The sequence below is a fragment of the Lissotriton vulgaris genome, chromosome 10, assembly GCF_964263255.1.
Source record: "Lissotriton vulgaris chromosome 10, aLisVul1.2, whole genome shotgun sequence".
In the NCBI taxonomy this organism is placed as follows: domain Eukaryota; kingdom Metazoa; phylum Chordata; class Amphibia; order Caudata; family Salamandridae; genus Lissotriton; species Lissotriton vulgaris.
This window is the reverse complement of record NC_141698.1, coordinates 923,694,573-923,719,692: the sequence shown is the minus strand read 5'-3', so window position 1 is coordinate 923,719,692 and position 25,120 is coordinate 923,694,573. Positions and strand designations below refer to the sequence as shown.

The 25,120-nt window shown below is 46.5% G+C and overlaps 1 protein-coding gene across 1 annotated transcript in view; it reads left to right on the top strand.

The window, feature by feature from the left end:
* LOC147689019 (uncharacterized) overlaps window positions 1–24,843 on the top strand; it is a 120,651-nt gene extending 95,808 nt beyond the window's left edge. Inside the window, exon 4 of the mRNA XM_086941903.1 lies at window positions 22,696–24,843. Within this exon, the coding sequence (XP_086798029.1) occupies window positions 22,696–22,853 (158 nt within the window). The 3' untranslated portion in view covers window positions 22,854–24,843. The remainder of the gene's footprint in view (window positions 1–22,695) is intronic.
* Window positions 24,844–25,120: the final 277 nt, after the last annotated feature.

Sequence of the window (25,120 nt, the reverse complement as noted above, 5' to 3'; positions counted from 1 at the left end):
GTAGCCCAGGGGGTGGGGAGACCAGGATCAATAGTGGGTCCTTTGAAGAGGAGTGACTTCATACAATAAAGTGCAGTAAATGGTATCCTCTGGCTTAGGCGATGGCCTCGGACATGTGTGGTCAGTCGGATTCGGGGGAAGGGGTCATCAAAGGAGTGGTATTCATGCCGCGTGGACAATCGAGCGCGGAGGGAAGGCTTGTCAACAGAGGGGCATTCATGGAAGGAAAGGAGGTGTTGGTCAGGCGCGGCCGTGACTCCCAAGGACAGGGTCTTGCAGAAGGAGAAGGTTTATGACTTGTCCATGTGAGGGAGAAGGAGGGGGTCAGGGTGCGCGCAGGGTCAGAGTCGCACAGAGAGAGAGAGAGGTCTTATGACCCGTACATGAGAGAACAGGAGCAGTCAGATACAGCTGGGGGGCTATGTCAGCTGAGGCGAAGGATGCCTCTTCAAGAGGGAAATGGGGGGGGTGCCTGGGTCAAGCAGGAGGGTTGCCTTTCATAGCAGGGTCGCGCAGAGTGCTGGGTTTCATGGTCTATGCATGTGAGAGTGGGAGGGGGGTGCTCAAATGCGCGCAGGAGGGAAGCCAGTGATTCTAATGAGTGGGCAAGAGGCCAAGGTGCCTAAAATGGCTGTTATGTACATATGGGCACGGGCTTTTACTGGGGGAGTGATACGGTCAATATTTTATGGTATTCATGGTGCATACAGGGAGAGGAGTGGGAAAAAGGGAAATGAACGCTGCTTATGTACATCAATTTGTCTATTTTCCACAGTCGCCCCTTTTTACATAACAGAGTTCATTTTTGTAGTTGATGGGGGTACATATAAACAATGAAGTTCATTTTCCTATCCTTCCTAGTTAAGGGGCGTACATATAAACATGTGGTTGATGAAATAGCATTTGTCAATACTAACATATTGCATAAAAATCATGAACAGTTGGTGCGATTGGCAAAATGCAGTACATAGGAAATTGCATTTGTAAACGTACTACATAGCATAAATGCTTCTGACTTTCAAAAACGAATGTGACCAATGAACGTTTTGACCAAGTAGTTGAGGGAGGAATTCAGTCCAATAAGATCTCTTCGTCACAGTGTCTTTTTAGTAGTGAGCCATCACTGGTAGGCTCTAGTCCGTGTCCTTTCGTTGGCGCTGTTGAGCACCGGCGGTGGAGCTATAGGTCCAGTTCGGTTCTATCCTTACGCGTTGTAGGGTGCGGTCAGTCCTCTGCTGTTAGACCACAGTCCTGTTCCCTAACCAATCCTTTTAGTGGCGCCTTAAGTTTGGCACCTATATTTCCGTGGCGTAACCCCATTTCCATCTAGATGCTGTTCTTCCTTTCAGCAGAGAGTCGCATGGAAAAGAGGGTGTGTTGTTTCGATAGTCGATGGGAGTGAGAGGGCGGAGTGGGGGCAGATTTCCTGGGACACACCAAAGGGACCAAGGGAGCAATGGATAGCAAGCAAGCGGGCCCATCAATCGGGCTTGAAAAGAGGGACGGAGGCTCCAGGCACACGTGGGTTGGCGGACAGAGAGCTTCAGGACAGCCCTTCATCCTTTCTTTTACCGCCTTTGAGAGTGCTGCCTCGTCCCGTTTCTTGTTGTGCTGCGGCTCCACCTTTGGTCGAGGTCGCATGTGCCTCATGATCTGCAGCCACGCTGTGCGTCACGTCCGGCCCTTCTCCTCCGGTGATTGAGTATCTTTAAATGGGTAAAAACAAGTTTTAGAGACCTGGCAGGAGAAGAGATTTTTACATTTGAATTCCACTCGCAATCCTGGCACCTGGCGTTATGCTCATTGGTCATAGTCAGAAGTCTATTACCATGAAGTAAGTAGGTGGGTATTTCTGCTGCGTTCGCACCAAGTCTAATCGGCGTTCGTTCATGACATATATGGACAGAGGTCAGACTCTTATCACCTGCGTATTTCAACAAAAACCCCAAGATTGACAACATTCAGGGGAGACTCGTCCTTCTAACCCGAGCCTTAACAGTCTTACATTTCCCTTTAGAGCTGGCTAACTCTTTCAAACAGAGCGGGGGTGCAATCATTGAAAGACAGGGTCAAACAGGTTTTTCTCGAGGGGCGGCAGTTACTCATGGTCATCAGATATATATATCGGGGACAGTAGCTGGGGTCAATCAAGTGGGGCGGGGACGCTTCGGGCATTCGCGCTTGGGTGCAAAGGGGGTGGGGCAATCTGGGCATTGGGGGTCAATCTGGACCTTGGCGCTTGTCTCTAACAATAAAAATTAGGATGCCATTGACATATAGTCCCCTTTTTAAGAGGGCCAGATTAGGGGACCTTAGTCGTCTCACCTGTCCTTTCCTTCTCAGCCAATTCGAGTTCATTCATTTTGTAGAAAGGAGAGGTAGTAATATGGCGAGATACAATCATTTTAGTTTCGGTCAATTTCGCTGAACACCTTCGCGTTCAATAAGTATCCAATCAGACTGGTGCCGACGGGGCACAATATTACCATACAAAAAGGATGGGACAGGGGGACTCTCGTAGGGAGTGAGAGTCGTCCGCAACCTAAACGAGCCATTCGGTACACGTATGACATGTAGAGAGAGAGAGAGAGAGAGAGAGAGAGAGACGTGTACGAAAATAGGTCATTTAGTGTGCTCACAACACAGAACGACAGAGGTCAGGTAACACGCAAACGCAGACAGAGGGAAGACATAAACCCGTACATTACATACACACAAACTCAGACAAGGGAAGACAGTACATGTGTTACATACAAAAGAGTTCACGACAAAACATAAAACAGTTATTGGCCAAACAGAACTTCTGCATGCTGCGCATCTTTAGTATCCTATTTATCTACGTGCTGAGCTCTTTTTACCTTTTTCCTCCTTTTCCTCTCATTTCCCTTTTCGTTTGTTATTTCTTCGAGCCTTCTCATTTGCCAATACTTACACCTCGATTAGTTGATCAGAAATTAACCTGGTCGCGCTATTTACCCATGGTTGGATCTTAAATCATTTTTCAGTTTCTTCCTTTGGTGGGAAGTTCTCCAGGCTGAGGCAACGGCAAGTATTGATCGGGAGAACAGTCGGACAGCTTGGCTAGATCTATAATGTGAGAAGGGGGGGGGGGAGCAGTATTTTTTGAACATCAGCAACATTTCTAACTTCCCAGACGGCAGCAGCCTTGGTAACCCTAACTCTTGCATTTTTCTTCTGTCCTTTCCCTACCTAGTCAAACGTCTAGTTACATTCTTTAACGTGTTATCTCAAGTCAATTTTCGTCATACAGTACCCGTCAAGTCTCTATGTCAGTCCATCTTCCCAGCCGTTCTAACGTGCTAATTTCCAGTCAATTTCCGTCATACAGTACCCGTCGAGTTTCTATGTCAGTCCATTTTCTCAGTCGCTATGCTCTAATGGAGGAACAGTCATATTTAAGTCTATGTCTCTAAAAACTTATCGTCATAAGGACTATGCTCATATTCCCTCCTTCCCTTTTTCGTCGGTTGTTCGATCATCGTTCTCCCATACTTCAGCCGATGTTCCAACGCGACCTGCAGAAGGGAGGAGAAAGAAGGGGCGGGGGGCAGCATTCAAACCTCATCAGCATGCAGTAATCCGGAAATGTTTTTTACCTACCACATACTCGACCTATCTCCACGTAGTGCATTTCTTTGCCATCTCGGCGTTTAAGCCCAGAGGGACCAGTAGCGTCAGATAGATAATCATTGATGATCTGCGTATCTACATGAGTTACTTGGTCGCGACCCCTTTAGGTTGCGTGCAAGGGTGGCGGTCAGGTGGCATTTCTGTGGTGTCGTTTAAAAGCGTCTAAAACACTTTTCCGGCTGCCTGTCACACATAATGTAGCTGCTAAATATCGGGTCCTTTTTTAACCTTCAGCCTTCATCATACTTATTCTTTGCTCATAGTAGTAAAATCATCCAAAACTCATTAATGCAACCGCTACAACTATGCTTTCTTTTTCAAAATACTTTTAATAAAAAAAGTGTTGATGTATAAATACAGGCCTACAACCCAGTGGACCGGCCACGGAGCAGATTGGAACTGTACATAAGAAGAACGAAGTTGGGGGCAGTTCATTGCATAAAGTGCAGCAGTGCAATAAAATCGTATCAAACTTCCCTACAGAGCAAGCATGATGCATGTCAAGAAGTCAGTTCTCAATTAATTCATTAATTCATTATCCAGATGCTCACTCGGTTCCCAAATTACACCATTTCATTGTTCCCAATCATAATTAGTACCCACCCTAGATCAGTTCATTGTCCAAACACATGGTCAATATCTGTCTTACATTGCTTCTTTCTTTAAACACATACTCATTATCCATCTTATCGACTTCCATTGTCCAAAAAATGCATACATATCTCAGTGCATCAATATTCGAGCAATCCGGGTGAACAGGGAGTTCGAAAGTTTTGTTTCGTGTATCGGCGCCATTTTGGGCGAGGTCAGGCAGGTTCCGGTATAGTCAGAATGTCTTCAATGACTCATGGTTGGACCAGAACCTTCCGTTGGTAGTTCAAAAAGTTTTGCGTAATGTGGTAACAGTCTAACAATATGGACCATCAGTCAAAGAGTGGGGAGGGCGGCAACAATTTTCCTACCGGGTCACTCTGGTGTTCCACCGGAACTGAACAAGTCTGTACCTTGGCTGTGTTTTAGCCATTTCCAAACTGAGGCTGGCGCCGGCAGGAGTGCGTCGATGTCGCGGTTCCCAGTGAGGGGGACGGGGGCACCCATGCGGAGGGGTCGGGGGCCCCCCGGCTCTCATAGAATCTTCAAAGTCGAGGAGAGAAGGCATGGGGCGTGTGCCCGTCCCGGGCAAAAGACCGCTTTTCGATGTGGACCCTCTTTAAGTAAAGAGCGTTGGGGTGTCGCTGGAAGCCTCCACCTGGAGGGAGGTGGGGGAGGCCCGTTCGCGTCACCTCCCCCTTCCAGCGACCCCGCGCCGTTCCTCGGCTCCGCCGCTTCGATATTGGCCGTGCTTGCTATTGAAGATGGGGGGGGGGGTCGGTGGCTGAGGCAAGACAGCCCCCCCCCCTTTTGACATGTGGCGGGACTACCTCCAACTCTCCAGAGGTGGACATGTGGCGGGGCTACTTGCGCTTGTCCAGGCGTTGACATGTGGCGGCACTACCTGTAACTATCCAGGAATTTGACATGTGGCGGGACTACCTGTAAGCGGCGCCGTTCTCGCTTTTGGCTTCGGCCTTCTTTGCGGGTCGGACCAGGCGAGAGACAGAGGGGGGGGGTGGTCGGTGGCTGAGGCAAGACAGCCCCCCCCCCGTGGCCTGCAGGGCAGCAGAGGAGGAGAGAAGGAGAGGCCATCACGGTTTTCTGGGCCGTCCGCCCCACAGCCTACCCTTCCGACTGCGTCCAGGCGAGCCCCGCATGCCTCGAGGCCTCGCCTACCGGATGGGCGTAACCGCGGACCTGTGGCACTTCGGGAGTTTCCGGGATGGGGGTAGGTACCTATTGATTTGTATCTATTTCACGTGACCGTTATTTGGGCGTGGTGGGCAATGAGGCAGACATGTTTAGGGCAGGAATAGGCAACGGAACCTAGCTACCTCGTGGCTTGCCTGCTGTCAAACTTGTCTTCCCTCGCCATTTGTATGTTTCTTATTACGGGTTGTTTCTAGCGTTTCTTATTTTATTTTTAGCGAAGTTGATAACTCCTCAGTGGCCTACTGATTTCGCTCAACTCCTTTTCTTGTATTTTTATGCCATAACCTATTATAAGCTATAGCGACTAGTCCATGCTTAGTGAACATGTCCTTATTAGGGGTGCCCTCCAGTGGAGCTGGATGGTTCATCTCTAATAAGCGGTCCGGGCTAAACAGGATACCAACCAGTGGGGAGAAGACAGGCATGACGGATTACAACGGGGACAAAAGTCTGCACTACCTATCTTATCACGGCGGGCAAAGACTAGACAGAATATTTCTATTCTCCGTTGTTTGCCGGCGGTGAATACCTCAAACGAACCAATACCGAATAATCGGCCAATCAAACAATTCAGTGGGGAGAATAAGTGGGCACGAAAAGTTATCGCTACCCACTCTTTCTCTACCTGCAAAGAGAGACCTTGTTCTTCCCTGTTTGCAGACAAAGAATCTCCAGACAATAATCCACGAACGACAGTTCGGGAAACAGTGGGGGAGGAAGATAGGCACGACGGATTACAACGGGGACAAAAGTCTGCGTTACCTATCCTTCACTGCTTGCAAAGAGAGAGCCTGTTTGTTTTTCCCAGTTTGCAGACAGTGAATCTCCAGAGGTTTCAACAAAGCGTAATACTAGTATTATCCAAACAAAACAATCTTTTCTCAATTTGTCGTGTTTACACGACCTTACCCGGACCGCATGGACGGTTTCCTGTCTTCTGGATCCAGCGCCCGATCGTCCTCTCTTCTTCGTGATGCCCGTGGCACTCCTGATGGTTCCCAGTCAGGACCGTGGATCACTCGAGAGAGGTCTGTTCAGAACTAGTGAAGGTCGGATGATCGGCTGTCAGACGAGGGTCTATCGGACACGAGCTCTTCCCGATCGTTGCAGTCGTTCACTCTGTCATCGGGACCTCTCCCACTGGATCCACGTGTCGCTGATGGGCCCCACGCTTTGGGACGCCAATTGTAGAAAAAGGTAGGGCTAGGACCTTTCTCAAGATTTGCCCGGCCCTAACCGCCCTTGTACCATTCAAGTTACCAAGCAATGAGGCAGGCGCCGGAGACCAGAAGGCAGGAAACAGAAGTTTATTCCGACGGAGCAGAACACATCAGATCAGACAACAAGGTATCGTCTCGAGGTGCTCTAACAAGTGAGCTGAGACTCAGCCTTTTATACCTTACAAAACACTTGGCATTACAGTCACAGCATTGTGAAACAAAGAAAAGATAACCCCATAATCCTCATGTCAATCCTACCCCACATGTGTTCACAATAGGGACCCTTGACCTGCTGATAAGAGAGGGGGCAATGACGCAGCTGAATGTTCCGCTGATTATTAGGATGTGTGCGCCTGATCGTAGCCCAGGGGGTGGGGAGACCAGGATCAATAGTGGGTCCTTTGAAGAGGAGTGACTTCATACAATAAAGTGCAGTAAATGGTATCCTCTGGCTTAGGCGATGGCCTCGGACATGTGTGGTCAGTCGGATTCGGGGGAAGGGGTCATCAAAGGAGTGGTATTCATGCCGCGTGGACAATCGAGCGCGGAGGGAAGGCTTGTCAACAGAGGGGCATTCATGGAAGGAAAGGAGGTGTTGGTCAGGCGCGGCCGTGACTCCCAAGGACAGGGTCTTGCAGAAGGAGAAGGTTTATGACTTGTCCATGTGAGGGAGAAGGAGGGGGTCAGGGTGCGCGCAGGGTCAGAGTCGCACAGAGAGAGAGAGAGGTCTTATGACCCGTACATGAGAGAACAGGAGCAGTCAGATACAGCTGGGGGGCTATGTCAGCTGAGGCGAAGGATGCCTCTTCAAGAGGGAAATGGGGGGGGGTGCCTGGGTCAAGCAGGAGGGTTGCCTTTCATAGCAGGGTCGCGCAGAGTGCTGGGTTTCATGGTCTATGCATGTGAGAGTGGGAGGGGGGTGCTCAAATGCACGCAGGAGGGAAGCCAGTGATTCTAATGAGTGGGCAAGAGGCCAAGGTGCCTAAAATGGCTGTTATGTACATATGGGCACGGGCTTTTACTGGGGGAGTGATACGGTCAATATTTTATGGTATTCATGGTGCATACAGGGAGAGGAGTGGGAAAAAGGGAAATGAACGCTGCTTATGTACATCAATTTGTCTATTTTCCACACCGCTCTGCTCTGGTTCTTCTCTTCGGGTGACGAGTCTGCTTGCTCCCCGTGAAGGCTTTCTGCTTTGTCCCACGGCAACACCGAGTATGTCCGGGCAAGCGTCCTCTCCTCGCGTTCTCCGTCCGTTGGTCCCAGTAAATGACTGCTTCCTCCGGCGGCTTCCCATTTGAAGATCTCCGCCCCACGTGACCTGTTCAACTCCTCTGGGAAGCCCGACTCCTTAAAGGGCCAGCACTCCCCGGGCAAGCCCAGTAAATACATGAGAGGAGACGGGGAAAGATAATGGGGAAAACGTTCCCATGCAGGGGTTCCGAACTGTTCATCCTTCTCATCCTCACACCCTAATATCGCATTTTTGGAGATTATTTCTGCCTGATTTGTGGTTATAATGCAGCCTTCTCATGTTCATGCATTCCTTGTTTCCAATATATTCCAGTTACGGTTTCCTTTAGGGTTGCTCGAAAAGATGATAACCTCTTGGAATTCCATTTTGGTCGTCTGACCACTTGGATTTTCTTGTGCATGTGCTGAGTGTTTTTATTCTCTGCAAATATATCAGTACTTTTGGCCGGGATTCACTCAATCCATTCTTGCTCATACACCTGTAAATAAGCAGATCCTTAACAGTTAAAAAACATAATCTACATTTAAAGACTACATTGCAAAGATGTAAACATTTTTAATTAAGTTTTGAATGTTACAGAAAAAATAGGAAGCATTTTTATTACAAAGGTTTTTCATAGTTATTATTGTGGTGTTAGGTGTAGTTTACATTGCGTAACGGTTGAAATCAGACATTTTGAGTGATGCAGTGAACATCAAAATCTGTATTATTTATATGAGTGGTGACACCGTTGGATCTGTCTTTACAATTAAGAACGTCATGTTTATTTCTTCCTGTTGACCAGCATCAATCAACATGGATGCTTGCTTGAGGCATGGGATGCTGATGTGGTTCAACTCCCTTTTGATTCTTCGTGCATTTTTATGGTCTGGCTTGACAGTTCAGCTGTAGCCACACAATTATGCGAGAAAACCAGAGAGCCGCTTTGACTCAGTCCACATGTTGGGAGCCTGGAGTATATGGTTTGATTGGAAAGAAGTTATGTGCTTCCACAAAAAAGTCCATACTCTTCACAAGGCAGTGATCATTTTGTTTACTTAGCCAGCTGCCTAAGGTTGAACATTCGAGGGCACCCACATGCTGTTAAATTGTCTTCCATAACAAGATAATTGATGGTGTTTTTCTCTGGAGGAAGCACAGATGGGAAGAGGGCAGTTTTAAACCTACATGGATTTTTAGGTCTGGCTTTATAGTGCAACTGTTACCTGACCTTTTAAACTACAATGTTATTCTACAGTGCTTTGCTTCCACACAAATACATATCCATTCCCACACGATCTACTTGTAATACTTAACATTACCATGTAAAATTATTTTAAAGCCAGACCTATGCTGGTTTTAAATTAATCGCTTTCAAGTTTGTGTTGCTAGCTGTCTGTCTTACCAGAATTATAAATTAGGTACAGCATGTGGTTTTATTAAGACAGTGTAGTTAAATGACGTGTTTAGCAAAAAGGCAGCAAAGCACTATTCAGGTTCCAAGGTAAAGACACAGTCAGTGTGAATAGAGGGTTGACTGGTTTGTAAAATGAAGTATATTTTGAAGCAGAGTCTCCTCAGCTCTTTAAAAAATTGAATCAGTTGTGGGCTGTCCTTATGGCTACATGGATTTCATTTCGGAATCTGGGTGCATAGGTAGAAAAAGCCTATTGGCAACTTTTTCTTTTTTGCACTTGGTCTCATTTCTGATGGTGTCCTTGTGACAAGTGTGCCAAAATCCACCAGAGATGGTTAGCTTTTCAACCGAAGATAGTTAGGGATTCCATGAATGATTGTTTTTAGGTCGAGCCTGGGCAGCGCAAGCGCTGCTTTGCAAGGTGCAGACTAGGTGCTCCGCCCATCTTTTCAACTGGCTCCTGTTACTGTCCTTTCAAAATCGTTGCTTTTGATTGATAAATAGGCTTAGTAGTTTCTCCTTGTCTGCATTTGGGATCTCCCATGAGGACTTTTTAGGTCTCACCTAGAGTGCAGCGCGAATGCGCTGCTCTAGGAGAGGGCCTCTTGGAATTACTCCAGTCATTCAGAAAGCTCGTGCATGTGGTTGTCACATCAATTGGCCTTTGCGTGTGGCTTTCAAAAAAATGAACGCACACAATTGGCCAAAGGCGTGTGCATTTCCCACCTATTCTTAAAATGGTCACTTCCTAGGGGTCTCGGGAGCGAGCAGGCTGGCAGATGCATTTCTCCTTGGTCACGTGCTTTCACTTCTCTTTTGATTGTTATCTGCTAAAGGAATGTATTGCCTTTCAGAATGCACAACGCGCCGCCCTGCTTTTCTTTGAAATGTTTTTTTTTTAATTTTTGTTTATTTTCCGAAGGTTGTTTTTGTTCTCTTGTGCTGCAGTGCGCCTTTTATCAAAACTATAGCACAGCGCTTCATGTTCAGATACTGATCTCAGCCTGGGTTTCGTAACATTTCTGTGCTCGGACCTTCCCATATATTTACTTTATTTTCAATCTTCATTTTCCAAAGGTTATTTTTGTTCTCTTGTTGAGCACTGGTGTGAAGTTGCTATAAGATGGGTCTTGGGCTGCGCTGAACTTCTTTAACACCTCTGCTCTTCGGGTAGCTCACAGCTGCACTCGGACCCCTGTAAACAGAGATAAAAGATGGGAGTGGACTGGGAGGAAGACGCAGAGTGCTTTTTCAATGCTAAACATTCATTTATTTTGAAAGGCCTTCATTTGGCAAGCACACTAGCTCCCAAGTGTTCATAGGCGCTCCAAGTGGCATAGATGAACCTGAAACTTATCCTAGTATGAGTAAGAATTTCTATTTTTTTTTTAACTAATGCTCAGTGAGTTCTGTGTTTCGTAAGTATAATAATTATAGTAAATAAATAAATCCAATAGTTTTGCTGTCTGGGCTGAGAATGCCTGGCCCGAGTGCATATTGGGAAAGAAATTGTGGAGTTTCAAGTATTTGTTGGCAGACCACAGTATGATACAGTAAAGTATCGAACATGAAAATTTCAATATAACCAGAAATATGGAGGATATGAAATTAATAGTGATGAGTATGCAATTACTGTGTAATTTGCTGGTTTGTAATTATGTGAAATTTCGACACAATTACACTTAATTAAGCGCCTCCCTGGCAGGAGACAGCAAAAGTGATCTTTTAATTAAAGAGTGGCAAACGGCTGAGCGACACCGCTCAGCTGCCGAGTAAACTAGCCAGCTGCACTCTAATGGACCCTTTGGGGTAGTGAGCCTGGGTCCTGTGCAGGCCAAGGCACAGGGAAAGATCTGGAAGTTGCTGAGAGCTCAGTGGGCTAATGCCTGCACCCCAGAAACGTCTACAGAGCATGCCAGCCACAGGATCACTTCTCAGGTAGGCCTCTCTGCCTCTCATCCTTTGAGGTCGGCAAACTGAGCCCCCGTTACATGGGGTGACGATAACACCTGCTATTTATAGTGCTTAGAAGCATCAGGAGAGCGGCTTTGAGCACTATATAAAAAGTTCTTATTTTCAGGGCTGAATCCTCGAGTAATATAAAGTTGGACAAGAACAACAATTATCTATGTAATCTATGTAATTACACAAAAACAACAACTCATTCCTGGTATCTGCCCCACTTTCCCAATTCAGGCTAAACTACTAGGCTGCAAATGCTTTTCCCTATTGGGCCTCATGATTGAGATGAAACTTGTCCTATCCACCCTCAGCCCCCAAAATCAGAAGGCAAGGAATGTTGTGGACCTATGCCAGGCTGACATGGGAGACATACAACAACTCGGAGAGAAACACAAAACTAATGAATAGAAACGCTTGAATACATTGGAAGGACTGGTAATTACACTAAGCACATTCCATTCCATTGCTTTTAGCTTATTTGAGCCAATGTGGACAGAAATCAACCACATGCCAACGAGACCAGTTTCAGGCCCAGATGGGATAGTCCAGCTGCAAGAGTTAGGCCATGCCTCAAGTGAACAGGGACACCTTTCTGCCTTCTTGGATGTCACCAGTGAGCTGAGGCTTGAGTCAATATGGGCAATTAGACCACTAATCATACAAGTTATTTAGCACTAAATAATGGAAGTTAGGCAATTTCTAAATGCTTCTAATTTTGGTGCATAAAATAACTCCGCGCAGAGACAGTACCTCGTGCAGGATCACACAGTTTGTTACAACTGGTAAACGGGGTTCTGATAACATAGCCGCTAGGGCACAATCCATGCCAGGGCACGTTGTAGCCTCTCCTCTACAGTGCCCTTTCTCCACGAACAGCAGCCAGGAGTGGGTGCTTCTCCGTACCCATGTTTCGCCCAAGTACTAAAGCGTGTGCCAGAGAGGCATTTTCCGTTGTAGGCTGAATGTGTCGCACATGTAACACTGGGGCACTCGGCGGGGTGTAACTACGATCACACAGATTTTGTCTTTGACCTTTTTAATTTGCCCCTCATCATCTCTCAAATGTTTGTTCTGTTCCTTATTAAACAAACAGCATAAATGTTGGAAAATCTGTTTCATTTGTCTTTTCACAAAGGTTCGCATGTATCTGAATTTGTCTGCGCTAGAATAATATTACAAACCAGAATCGTTTTATAAACAGCTGTGTCATATGTTTATTGCATTACTTTCTCCATTTTGCCCTAATGGCAGTCGGCAAAATCCGATCGCAATATTCACCAATGAGCTACTGCACACGATGCAAAACGGGATGCCGATAACCCTGACAGCGCTTCAATCCCTGGCGGCACCCAGGATAATGTGCAACATGGCTAAACACTTAGAATGTCTCAAAGGCGGGGCCTGTTAGCTATGCAAAAGCTTGTTACTTGTGTTGTTACTGTCTGCTTAATTGAAGTTGTTAGCCCTATTTTCTTTAATGATCTAACATTATTCCACTCATGACATGCTTTCCCTAAAAGGCAGCATGCCGCCTGATTTTATATTTTTAATAGTAATTTAATTTTTCAATTTACAGTGTGGTCTGCTTTAACTATAGCAGCCAAGCTTATTTATTTATTACAGCGCGGTCAATTTAACTATTACAGGCGCACATATTTATTTATTTAATTTACGGCATGGTCCGCTTTCACATTAGCGACCGCGCAACAGAACCTTTCTTTATTTATTTTTTCTTTTTGGGTGAAAGCGTCCCATACCGCGCTTTCACTTTAATGTTGGCCGTGCCCCTTTGTGAGCAGCGTCTAAAGGGGTGCACTCCCCATTAATGTGTATCGCAATTGCGAGAGTTTGAGCTATTGCCATTATAAATAACAATGCCTTTTATATGTGTGTTACTTTTAAAAACACATAAATAGATGGGGTGTGGCTAACCGTCATGGATGATCGGACGAGAATCCAAACAGCTCCTCGCTAGGCCCAAGTGCATCAGTGGGTCCAAGCGCCCTAAATAACCTGATTTTGGCACTCTCGCTCCTTCCTGAGGGATGGCGAGCAAATGTCAGAAGACACCCTCGGGACACTCCGGGACGCAGCGGCGCGGCCAACCCCAAGCTCGGGTGAGACATATTGGCAGCTGCAATGTTGAAGAGCGGGAAGATCTCTTGACGACGCGAGTCGCTGCCGTCGGCCGGAGCACAGAGAGCGGGGAGCAGAGTCTGGTGAGCAGATGGGGGTAGGGGGCTGCCCTCGTTCCCTACATATTAATAAAAGACCAGCAGCAAACCAGCGGAGACCGCTACCGCCCTGAAGCAATCGCGTATACGCACGCACCTTCTGAGAGGCGGCATCCCCTCGATCGAGCAGGGGAGATCCCCCCCAGAGGCGGTGACTGTGGATCCAGTGGGGCGACTGGGGGCCCTCCCGCATAGGGCATTCCCGCAACGGCTCGAGTGCCTGTCCCGAAGATGGCGGCCGCCGGGACTCTTAAAGCTTAATGCCAGCAGACTGAACCCTTCCACGGGGGGGTCGCCTAATGAGACTGCAGCAGGGAAGATCCCGGTCTTAGCTGGTAAGGAGTGGGGGGGCTTGCCCTTCCGCTTCTCTAGCCGAACTGCCTGTTTCCACGCTCAGCCCTGCCTGACCTAAAAAAGGCGGAATAGTCCCTGCAAGAATCTATACCATAATGAGTCACTGAGCCGGACCCAGCTTTTCTTAGTAGTGACGGTGTAGCACCAGTGGGGGCCTCGACAGCAGTGACTTGCCATTTTTCCGGATGGAGTGACCAACAGGCAGCTGAGAAGAGGCAGCTGGAGCAGGACCGGCAAGCTCCTATCACGTGAGACTTCCTATGACCGATGACTTCGGCTGCGCCAAATTGAGAGGGGTTACCCAGAGTTACACATTACCTGCGCTCTTTTGCGACCTGGAGTGATCTACAGCGGCAGTTGACCCTGAGATTGACCATATTGCTAAGGCCTGTCACTACACCTGAAAAGGGGCCCGAGCCCATCCACGCACAACAAGTTGGACTTGTAGACGCAGGCCCCGTATAGAGACAGCTGGTTCCCTGAGCCTTCAGCTCATTGGAACTCCTGGGCGCCACCTTGCCGAACCCATGTCACTGACGACTAGTACTTCACCACAGCTCCGGGTCCCCAACGGCCCCATCGGGTACACAAAGGCCCTTCGTAGACAGCGAGGAGGGTCCCTATGCCACCCAATAAATCCCAGGCGCCCAGGGTCTACAACTTCTTCCCCCCAGCACCCACGGGGACATAGAGGGTCGATCCCAAAACCCCCCAAGGCACCTTGGCAATCTCCAGAGAGAAACTGTTGGCCACACTTAGAGAGATCAAGCAGGAGCTGCGTGATGACATCAAATCAGACATCGGGCCTCCCTTGATGCATTTAAGTCGGAAATGGGGGATCAACTGGTGGCCCTACAGGCGGATGTGGATTCCGTCCGAGCCCGCACCCTCCACCTACAAGCCAAACACCAAGACCTGGAAGAACGCATGCGACCGCTGGAGACCTAGTCTGAAGAACTCTGTGCGCAGCTACAGACCACGTTGCTCCGCTGGGAAGACTTAGAAAATCGCTCCCGGCGGGAGAACATCCGCGTGAGAGGCCTGGAGGAAGGTTGCGAGGGACCTGACCCGGAGGCTTTCATGGTGGGGCTCTTCTAAACGATATTGGGGGACTCGGAACAGGAGGTATGCCTCAAGCGGGTCCAGAGTGGGACCCCAAAGTCCAGGAGACACCAGAAAACCCTGTGACGTGTTAGTGAAATTTAGCTCCTTCAAGACCAAAGAAAGGATCCTCCAGCAGGCATGGACTATGGATGAAGTCACCTTCCAAAGTGCGAAATGTTCACTCTACCAAGATGTGGCCCAAGCCACGTTAACCAGACACCAACAATTTCGGGCCAAACACGGCGACCCTGAGAGACTGGTAGGTGCGATATCGCTGGACTTAACCTTTTGGCCTGGCCTTCACCTGGGACAACAAAAACTGCCACTGTACTTCCTTGGATGAGGCAGCAGCTATCCTGGGCATCGAGGTGCCTGCCTCAAAAAACGAGACGCCAGAAAGACGTCCGGAGGGGAGGTAGGGACCAAAGAAGAAAGGAGGAGATCCCTGGCTTCAACAGCGAAGGTCTGGCAAAACTCCTGTGGGTTGACAGATCTAATTTTTGATGGCACTCAGTCAGGTTGGATCCGGCACTTATTTTATTTATTTTATTTTATATTCTTGTATAGCGCTTGAATAGACCCCCAAAGGGGTATCTCCGCGCTTTGCCAGTAAGAATATAACTCCAGATGGTCTTGTTCAGAGGGGATAGTGCATATTACATGGGGAGAGTCAATTGCTGGTAAATCAGCGGAAAGAGGCTCGTCAACATACCACAGTCCATTGTATGCAATAATCTGTCAACCTACTGACTGCCACTCATTACTATACTCACCATACTCACAAGACATTCCATGGGCCATGGCGATGTATATTTGTCCAACCCAGTTGCTGCTCGCAACAAGGTCCTCCCCTATGACCAAGGATCTTCAAGAGCAAGATGTTGAACTGCATTGAACTCGGTTCATCTTTTTCTATTTTTTTTTTTCTGCCTTTTGGTGTCAGTCTTTTTTTCTAGCTACTATCCACACTTTGGAACTAAGGTAACGGGGAGGGAGCATACCGTCCGGGTGGGGGGAGAGGAGAGAAGTGAGCCTAGCCGTCCAGGTACCGATGTCAAATGACAGGTTTCACTTGCTTATCGTGGAATGTTAAGGGGCTGAACTCCTCCAACAAGCAACAACGGATCTGGAAATTCCTCTGGGACCACCAGGTCACAATTGCCGCTATCCAGGAGACACATCTTCCCCGCAAAGACGAACATCTCTTGAAACATAGGGCACTCCCCCAAATCTTTCGCTCCTCGGCACATACTAAGCACAATGGGGTGGTGCTCCTCTTTCATTCCTCTATCCCATTCTGACACCAGGCCACTCTCACTGATTAGGAAGGGAGATATGTGATGGTCAAGGGGGAGGTACGGGGCAGGTGCTACACCTGTGCAACACTATGTGCCCAACTCCGGCCTGCATGACTTCCTTAAAGCTTTTCTATTGACCCTGGGAGACTTCGCCAGTGGCAATATAATACTACTGGGAGATTTTAATTTAATCTGGACCTGTATTTAGATACCACATATAGCCAGAGGACGACAGAGAAAGTCTTCAGCCAATCGCTTCAGGCGACGCTACAGGGTCTGGGTCTAATAGACGCCTGGAGGGCCGCACATCCCACGACACTTGACTACTCCTTCCACAGGACATATTCTCGCATCGACCACGTCTTTCTGAGCCAATCCCTCCTCTCAATGGTATTGGGAACACAGTTTCAGCCGATATGCCTCTCGGACTATGCCCCCTTGGACTGGCCTGCTCCCCGTTCCAAATACTCCAGATGGTACGTCCCCAATTATCTGACTAGAGATAGACTCCTCCGAGACGAGCTCCGACAGGCAATCGCAAATTATTTCGAACTCAACGACCCAGCCCATACCTCACTAGCCAACAATTGGGACACCTTCAAGGCAGTCATCAGGGGGAAGTGTATAGAACTAGACGCTGCAAGTAACAACGCGCGAGAGAGCGCCTCCTCCTAGAGAGCGAACTACTCTATGTTGAACCTCCCCTTCGGTACAAACACTACGCAAGGTGACCCAAGTCAAGGGGAAACTTCAAGCAATATACACAAACTGGGCCGAAAAGACACTCCTGCACCTACAAGCACGCAGATACGAGGGGGGCAACAAAGTAGGGGCACTCCTAGCGCGCCAATTGCAGCTCAGGCAAGAGAAGAACTATATTCAAAGGGTAGACGATGGAGGGGGGGGCCCACACCAGAGTGAAGCTGATGAAGCCAACGCCTTTGGAGCATTCTATCGCGAGTTATACACGGCGGATCAACCCAATCTGCAAGCACAAGACCAATACCTCGAAGGTCTTACCCTACCTCAGGTACCCGCCTCTACCAATGAAGGGCTAAACAGCCCCATCTCCGCTGAGGAGGTCCAGAAAGTGATCGACTCACTCAAGCTCCAAAAGGCACCAGGCTGGATGGACTGATTGCCCACTTCTATTGTACCTTCGCGCCAGACCTTGTGCCCCGTCTAGTGACACTTTTTAACTACATTGCTTTCACCCAACAAGACACTCCCTCCATGGGAGAAGCCCTAATCACCGTCCTCCCCAAACCGGGGAAAAACCCCGCCCAATGCACCTCATATAGGCCGATTGCGCTCCTCAAAACTCTATTCTAAGATACTGACAACTCGCCTGGACCACATCATGCTATTCCTAGTCCAGGTCGACCAAGTGGGCTTTATCAAGGGAAGACAAACCCATGATAATTTGCGAAGAATAGTCCACCTGATTGAAAAAGCACAACGGAAAGGAATTCCCACGATCCTTCTCGTGCTGGACCGGGTGGACTGGGCCTTCCGAACCCGCACTCTGCATTGTTCTGGTGAACGTGACAGCCTCAGTGCCTTCTGCTCTCACTTGAGGCACACGTCAAGGCTGCCCCCTATGCCACCTTTTATTTGTGCTAAGTATCGAACCGTTTGCGGAGCGCATCTGCTCCAACCCGGACATAAGAGGGGTCCCATTCGTTACAGATGAGCACAAGATTGCCCTCTTTGCCGACGATGTGCTCCTCCCGGCCACGAGCCTCCAAACTTCCTTCCCGGTGATCCAGTCAGATCTGGTCCTATACAAGAACGCCTCGGGGTTTAAGGTCAATCTATCGAAGTCTTACCTCCTGAACCTCACCGTACCCAAAGCGACTATGCAGGCGATAAAAGCTGCGTCCCTCTTCCGCAGAGGGCAGAAAGAGATCACCTACCTAGGTATAAAGCTCACTCCCAAATTGGAACATCTGTATGGGGCAAACTTCCCCCCACTGTTGCAGCAACTCCAGGTGGACTTTGCTAGATAGAGGACTGCCTACCTCACTTGGATAGGGCGCGTCAACGCTGTAAAAATGAATATCCTACCACGGCTATTATACCTCTTCCAGGGCCTTCCGATCCTCGTAGATAGGACACTCTTTTCCACAATGAGATCAATGGCCATGAAATTCATCTGGCAGGGGAAGTGGGCTCGGATTTCCAATCGCATGCTAACCAGGTCGAGAGAGGAGGGGGGATTGGCTCTAGAAGACTTCCAGGGCTACTAAAGGGCGGCCCTATTGTGGGTGATTACTGAGTGGTCCCTGCGAGAGTCCGACAAACATTGGCTCCACATAGAACGACAAACCACAGGGAGAACTATTTGGGACCTTCTGTGGAAAAACAAACAATATCGCCTGCGAAACGCTTATATAAGCACACCCACGGTGACCACCTTGAGCGTATGGGACGAAGTTAACAGGTCCACCTTCCTTACCTCCTTTCCCTCCCCATACACGCCAACACGGAGTTCCCCCGGCAATGCGTGAAGGCCACTTTGATGCTTGGTGGGAGGGGGGCTGCCTTATGTTTTCCAATCTTTTTGAAAAGGGGAGATTGCTCTCTTTCTGGAGTGTGCTGCGGAATTCAAACTCCAGCGGTCCGAAGAATTCCGCTACCTGCAGCTTAAACACTGGCTGGCAGCTACACGGCAGCTGCTTCCAATAGAAACCTTTGCGCAGCTGGGAGCCTCATCAAAGGGCACCATCTCCTTTGTTTACTCGCGTCTCCGCTCGGCGGTCTCCATTTACACCCCGCGGCATCAACTCCAATGGGACACACCACTGGATACCCCACCAAGGAAAATGCAATGGGCCTCACTCTACAAAGACATCCCTGAGTTCAATCGATCTATGCACCTCAGAGAGGCACACTACAAAATTGTGTACGATTAGTACCTCTACAATGGCTACATACCATCTTCCCTAATACCTCAGACAAGTGCTGGAGGGGTTGTGGGCAAATGGGAAACTTTAGACACATCTGGTGGGACTGCCGGCACATTAAGCCATTTTGGAAGGAGCTCCTCGCCCAAATCAAAGAGATTCTGGGATATCCAATTTCAAAAGCTCTAGAACACACATTATTGGGGCACAGAGACACCAAGTTAAAGCAATAAACCCATAAGGACCTCTCGGTGATGTGGCTCTGCCTTGGGGTGGCCGAGATGGCAGTAGCCGCAGTTTGGAAAAAAACAGAAGCCCCTTCCCTCACACAATGGCACAGCGGGCATTGGCGATGGAACGAATGGCGGACATTGTGGAGGACTCCCGTAAAGGGTTTGACTACATCTGGGGGCCACTGGTGGAATATCTCTCTGAGGGGCTTCCCCTGTTTGCATATGGTCCAAGACTGCGTTCCCTTCACCTTTTTCACATCTAGTACACTCACTAACCCCTTCGAGTGGGGGTGGTAAAACCTCGGTGCCCACACCCGTGGTACCTTCTTCTGACCTTCTGATATAATAATCCCTGTGGAGATCTATTAAAATGTTTTTTTTTTCGACTGTTACACTTTAGTTTATGTTTCCTTTTCATGTTCTATTGTTGGGGAGAGAGAGTGGGGGGTCGAGGGGGAATAGGCCAATTAGCCACTGACAATATGTGCTGGGTGCCGCTTTCTTGTTTTTAAACTGTACAAGATCTATTAGCTTACTGTGCGATGCGGCCGATAAATCGCATTGGGGTCTTTTTCCCCTACAAGTTGTGTTTTGTATTTTTGCATATTCTGCTATCTTCAAAATTAATTAAGAGATAATTGACAAAAAAAACACATAATACCAATAGCTTAAATTCTTGCAAATGCGAGACCTGTTGCATTGAAAATGCTTCTTTAGATGGTGCAGCTGGTTTTAAAACTGGTGCGAGCCGTCAAGGGAAGCCAGTGGAGTTCCATCAGGGTAAGGTGTTGTGGTTATATTTCTTAAGGCACCTGATATGGTGGGATACTACATGTAGCATGTCTGCAAGGGGCGGCCAGAGCGGGGGCTAGGAGGCAGGATGTGTGAAGAAGTTCTGAATGGTTTCATTTTCTGTAATAGGTGGAACTGGCACCCAGCTGTCTTAGTTTTCTTCGTGATGTGTACCTTGAGGGTGAGATTGGTGTCCAGGATAAACTGGAGTGAGTTAGCATTGGGTGAAAGTTGGGGTTTGAATCAGTCTAGGCTCAAGTTGCTGCATGATTGTGTCTTTCCAAGTGCTCTTCAGTAGGTCTGGAACCACGCTCATCGATTTTTGGGAAGACTGTTCTACAGATTGCAATGGTGAATACTGTGCATTTAAAATGTCATGAGTGTTTAGTGGGATTAAGAAAACAGTGGCTTCTGTTCAAAAATTAACTTGAAACCTTTGTGTGGAGAGAGCCATTTGAACACTGACCTGATGAGGCAGGACTGCCCTGCCCTTCCCCCAAATAGACTGCCATGTTGTCATCACTGCTGTCCACCAAACCTTGCAGATGCCTTTAATGTTCCCAAGGCAGCCTTGATCAATCAGAATAGCAAAGTCCTTTTTTAGCTTAACAATGAATATTAGAAACCAGCGACTCCTCACAACTGTAGTACGAATTCGAGATAATTGGATGAAGCAACAAAGGAGTTTTTTTTTTTTAGGAGAATTATTTTATTTGTTGATTAATTAAAACCATTACAAAAAAGAAAGAAATCAAATACAATACAGACACAGTGACTAATTGAACACATGGGTATACAGTGCATAGATAAAAGAAAAATTGTCCATCATTGATTAACATTTTCCAGTTAGGGATTATAGTGCTGTCGATATTTTCATAGCTCGATAACAATCCACAAGGTCCCAAATAAAGTGCAATGTGCTAACAGGGCTGAAGCTAAAGTACAATGTGCTAGCAGCAAAAAGAACATTTTACAGATTCTCTATATCTGTTGTATTGCCAAATCAATGCTAAGTTGACTTATAATATCATCAAAAAAAGTGAACAGTGCAATAGACTAGCAGCAAATATTCAATCGCAAAAAGTGAACAGTGCATTAAGTGCAATAGGCTAGCAGCAAATGTTAAATAACAGTAGGCAACAGAGCTAAAAACAGTATCAAGGTAAAAATAATTTCAGCAAATGTCAAACTAAAACCCACTAGAATACACTGGTATAACAGAATCAATACTAAAGTAACTTGTGCTATCAGCTAACTTGAAAGGTGCATTAAAACTTTCACTGACGAGTCTAAAATACCTTGTACTAACAACATGGAATTATGTAATTTTTAAAATTATCTGTTATGTATGGCTACTGTCGGGGATAAAGGGCACATATGCCGAACAATAAAATTAGTAAACATAATAAGCGGGACATTATTAAAAAAAAAAAAACTCTAAAAACAAGCAAAGGAGTTGAAAGGTTGCATTACATGCTATACAAGACTCAGAAATAAAATCCGAGACGGCAGTCCCCTAGGCATCAATTTCCAGGGCAACTGCTTTGAATGTAACTTTTTCAAAAAAGACTATATGGAAGACAATTTATACATTCAGACTCTTGCCCAACTGAGACTCCATCATTGTATTTATTATCCTAGGTTATGGCAATGTCCAGGAGTCTATGTCATAAGGGGTTCAGATTCCATTCTCTGTAGTAGACACCAACACCCATGCAATCAATATCCTTAGGGTGAGGCTTTGTGAGGTCACGGTGATTGTGCCTCCTAGGCATTACTGTGTAGACATAGAAACGAGACATTCGTGTCACGGAATGTATTCTCAACCAGATTTCATTTACCTTGTTGCAGCTAAACATCGTGAATGAAAAATTCCATGCATTAAGGTCAGTACCCAGTCATTGGGTCTCTATTTTTGTCTTTACACCAGCGTAACACAAGCACCCTATTTTTTATAAAATACACTTAAGATTGTTTTCACCAACCTTATTAGTTTCACTACAACATGTGGGGTATCACCATTGTAACATGTTGATTTAAAAGCGTGTTTCCATACAGAGTTAATTTGGATACTGATTGTGACTTATGATTAATGTTTCTAGAGTTTATGAAGTCCCCTGAGGAAGGGCGTTACGCTTGAAATGCATTGGGCAACACTAACAACGTGAAAAAATGTTTCTGAGACATGGAATATGTTGAGTAATCATGAATACAATGATATGTTTTGACAAATAAATGAATCATCAAACATCTAAGAAAGATTTGCACGCAAATTTATGAAAGTTTGAAAAGGAGTGCATGGATGGAATGCATCTTGTGTTCACAGGATACATATTTCTATGTGTAGAGTCATCGACATGTGTGGCAGTTGCATTCGCTGTATGTATTTTGAAAATATGCTGTCCATTGTTACTCCGTCTTGCATATAAAAGATGTTGGGTTCCTAAAGATTTTTTTTATGTCTCTTGGTTTCCTTCAAGGTGACGTTGGACAAACCCTGTATGAAGAACTCGCCTGCCAGTTCCAGAGCGGCTTGACGCCAGAAGACCTCCAACCTCAGTTTGAACACAGAATGGGCTCAGACCACTTGGAGACCTGTTACCTTATATTCAACATGGACCAGGAATCGACGAGCTAAGATTCAGTGTGAGGCGGAGAAGTGAACTGGTTGAATGTCTGTCCGCTTATTGTCAGTCTTAGGGGTCCACAGTCTTAATTATGACAAGATACATATTTACAATAAAATAAATCTACTGCAATAATGTAAGCATGTACTTAATACCTATCGACTGATGTGCCTCCATCAAAAGAAGTATAAAACTTACGAACGTGCACCGTGATGTGCTGGGACTGGCATTAGAACGGGGTAATATCCTGCAGTCGATAAAGTTGTTTTTTTCTTTTGTTCATGAATAGATCTTTTGGTTCTAATTGCATGTTAACATTATTGCAGGCGATTTTTTTTTATTGTTGATGTTTATGTAGTAGACCTTTTTTAATCCTAATCATGAACTTGAACCTGCGGGGATTATTTTTTGGAGGGACTATAATTCCTCATTAGCAGAGTCTACTTAAGTACTTAGAATAAAGAAAATACGAAATGAGATGCACATTTCGTATGAACTGAAATGTATACTCCATAGTGGAAGCATCGTTCGCGTGCCTTTTTTTGCTGTTGTTGTAAAGTACAATCTTTTCTAAACTTCCAGTCACTTGTCGACTTCTCCACACACGACCCGCAACCATGATGAGAAGATTTTTTCAACTGTTTTTTTTTGTCTTTTGTTTTTCCTAATATGTATTTTTGGAAACCTGGGTACTGATTTCATAGAATACAGCTGGAACTTTGGTCGTGCTGTGGGCAAGAATACTGATGTCAGCAATGAATATCTTAGCATTTCTTCCATTCCCCTCCTTTTATACAGGAGTGAAGTTGCAAGCGTCATCCAACGAGTGGATCAAATTCATGGCCCAGGTCAGTGATTAATTTGTAAAAGAAATAATATGTGCCAGGACCCTGGCCAGAACAGTGCCGCCATTGCTGTCAATGACGGTACCAAAACAACTCTTTCACCTGTAAGTGCGACAGTTCAGATTATTCACGGTCCCCAAGACTAAAGGAATGGTTGGGGAGGTAGGTGTTCGCAGTTTTTAATGTATATTGTATTCATAAACAACCGTTGTTGTGCTCATCTCTAAATTAGATGAGCAGTGCTACTATGTGGCAGACTGTGGTATGTGTGTTGTTGACAATTAAGTGCCAGTGCCGAGCACCGGAAAGTAAGAACTGGTCTTGTGGTGGACGCATCAAGACTGCACATCCTTGGGTCTTCAGCACTCCTGCTACCGATGGCATTGACCACGGGCTTCCGAGCAAAACTTTGGGCCCGGTACTTATTCTTTTACAAATTAAGCACTGAAAAAGACATTGAGCCATGGACATGTCTCATTTGACTAAAGTCATCTAAAAATAAAACTAACATGCTCTTGAGTCAACGGACTACCTGGGCCAGTACTTAATTTGAGCCGGTGGTTGCAGGTCGGACCAATCTGCACTAAATTTCGTCATTTGATTTTAATCCAGAGCAATAGAGAGAAAACCCCACAAGGGGAAAAGGAGGAAGTGAAAGACGGAAAGACTGTGACAAGGGAGAAAGCAAGAGTGTGGGTAAAAGGGTAGGGAGTGTCTTCATAGTTCACTTGTATGTAATTGTCAGAACCCAAACTGTGCTAACTGTTACCAGTGCATTAATATAATACGTTTTGTATGGTATGTCTCATCATTTTTACTGCCTAGATTATAGGAGTTGCACATTTTAATTCATTGCACCTACCTGAGGGTGGGGCATGTACTTGTGTTTTATTTCTCTCTCGCTGGGAACCCACAGTGCTGTGGTATGATTGCAGTTGTACACCGCTTGCAGTGGTGTTCTCGGGGTAGGGAACGGTGTTTGAATATGGATGGAGCCAGCTGGTTTGTACTTAGGAAATGTTACACAGATTTTATATAGAAGCAGCTAGTTATTGTTGATATGGTCGACTTGAATGCAAATTATGTTATAGTGCTGGTGTAAAATGAACAGTAAATGGACATACGTGTACAGTGATAAAAGAAAGTATATTCTCTCGACTCTCTGGTTTTTCTTAATAAGACGCATCAAACCTTTATCTAGTCCTCTCCAAGTCTTAGAAGATCTATCTAACCTTTTCCCCTTCCTTTGTTAATGCTCTGGTCTCAATTACCAATTCCTCTGTTTACCACACATTACATGTACCATTCATGCTTAACTCCGTTTATAATAAGCATCTGCTTTTGTGCCGACCTATGGTTCATACATCAGCCTGTAGGATCGGTGCTTCAGCTCATATATTGAGATTAATGAAAGAACAGAGGAAGCCCAATTA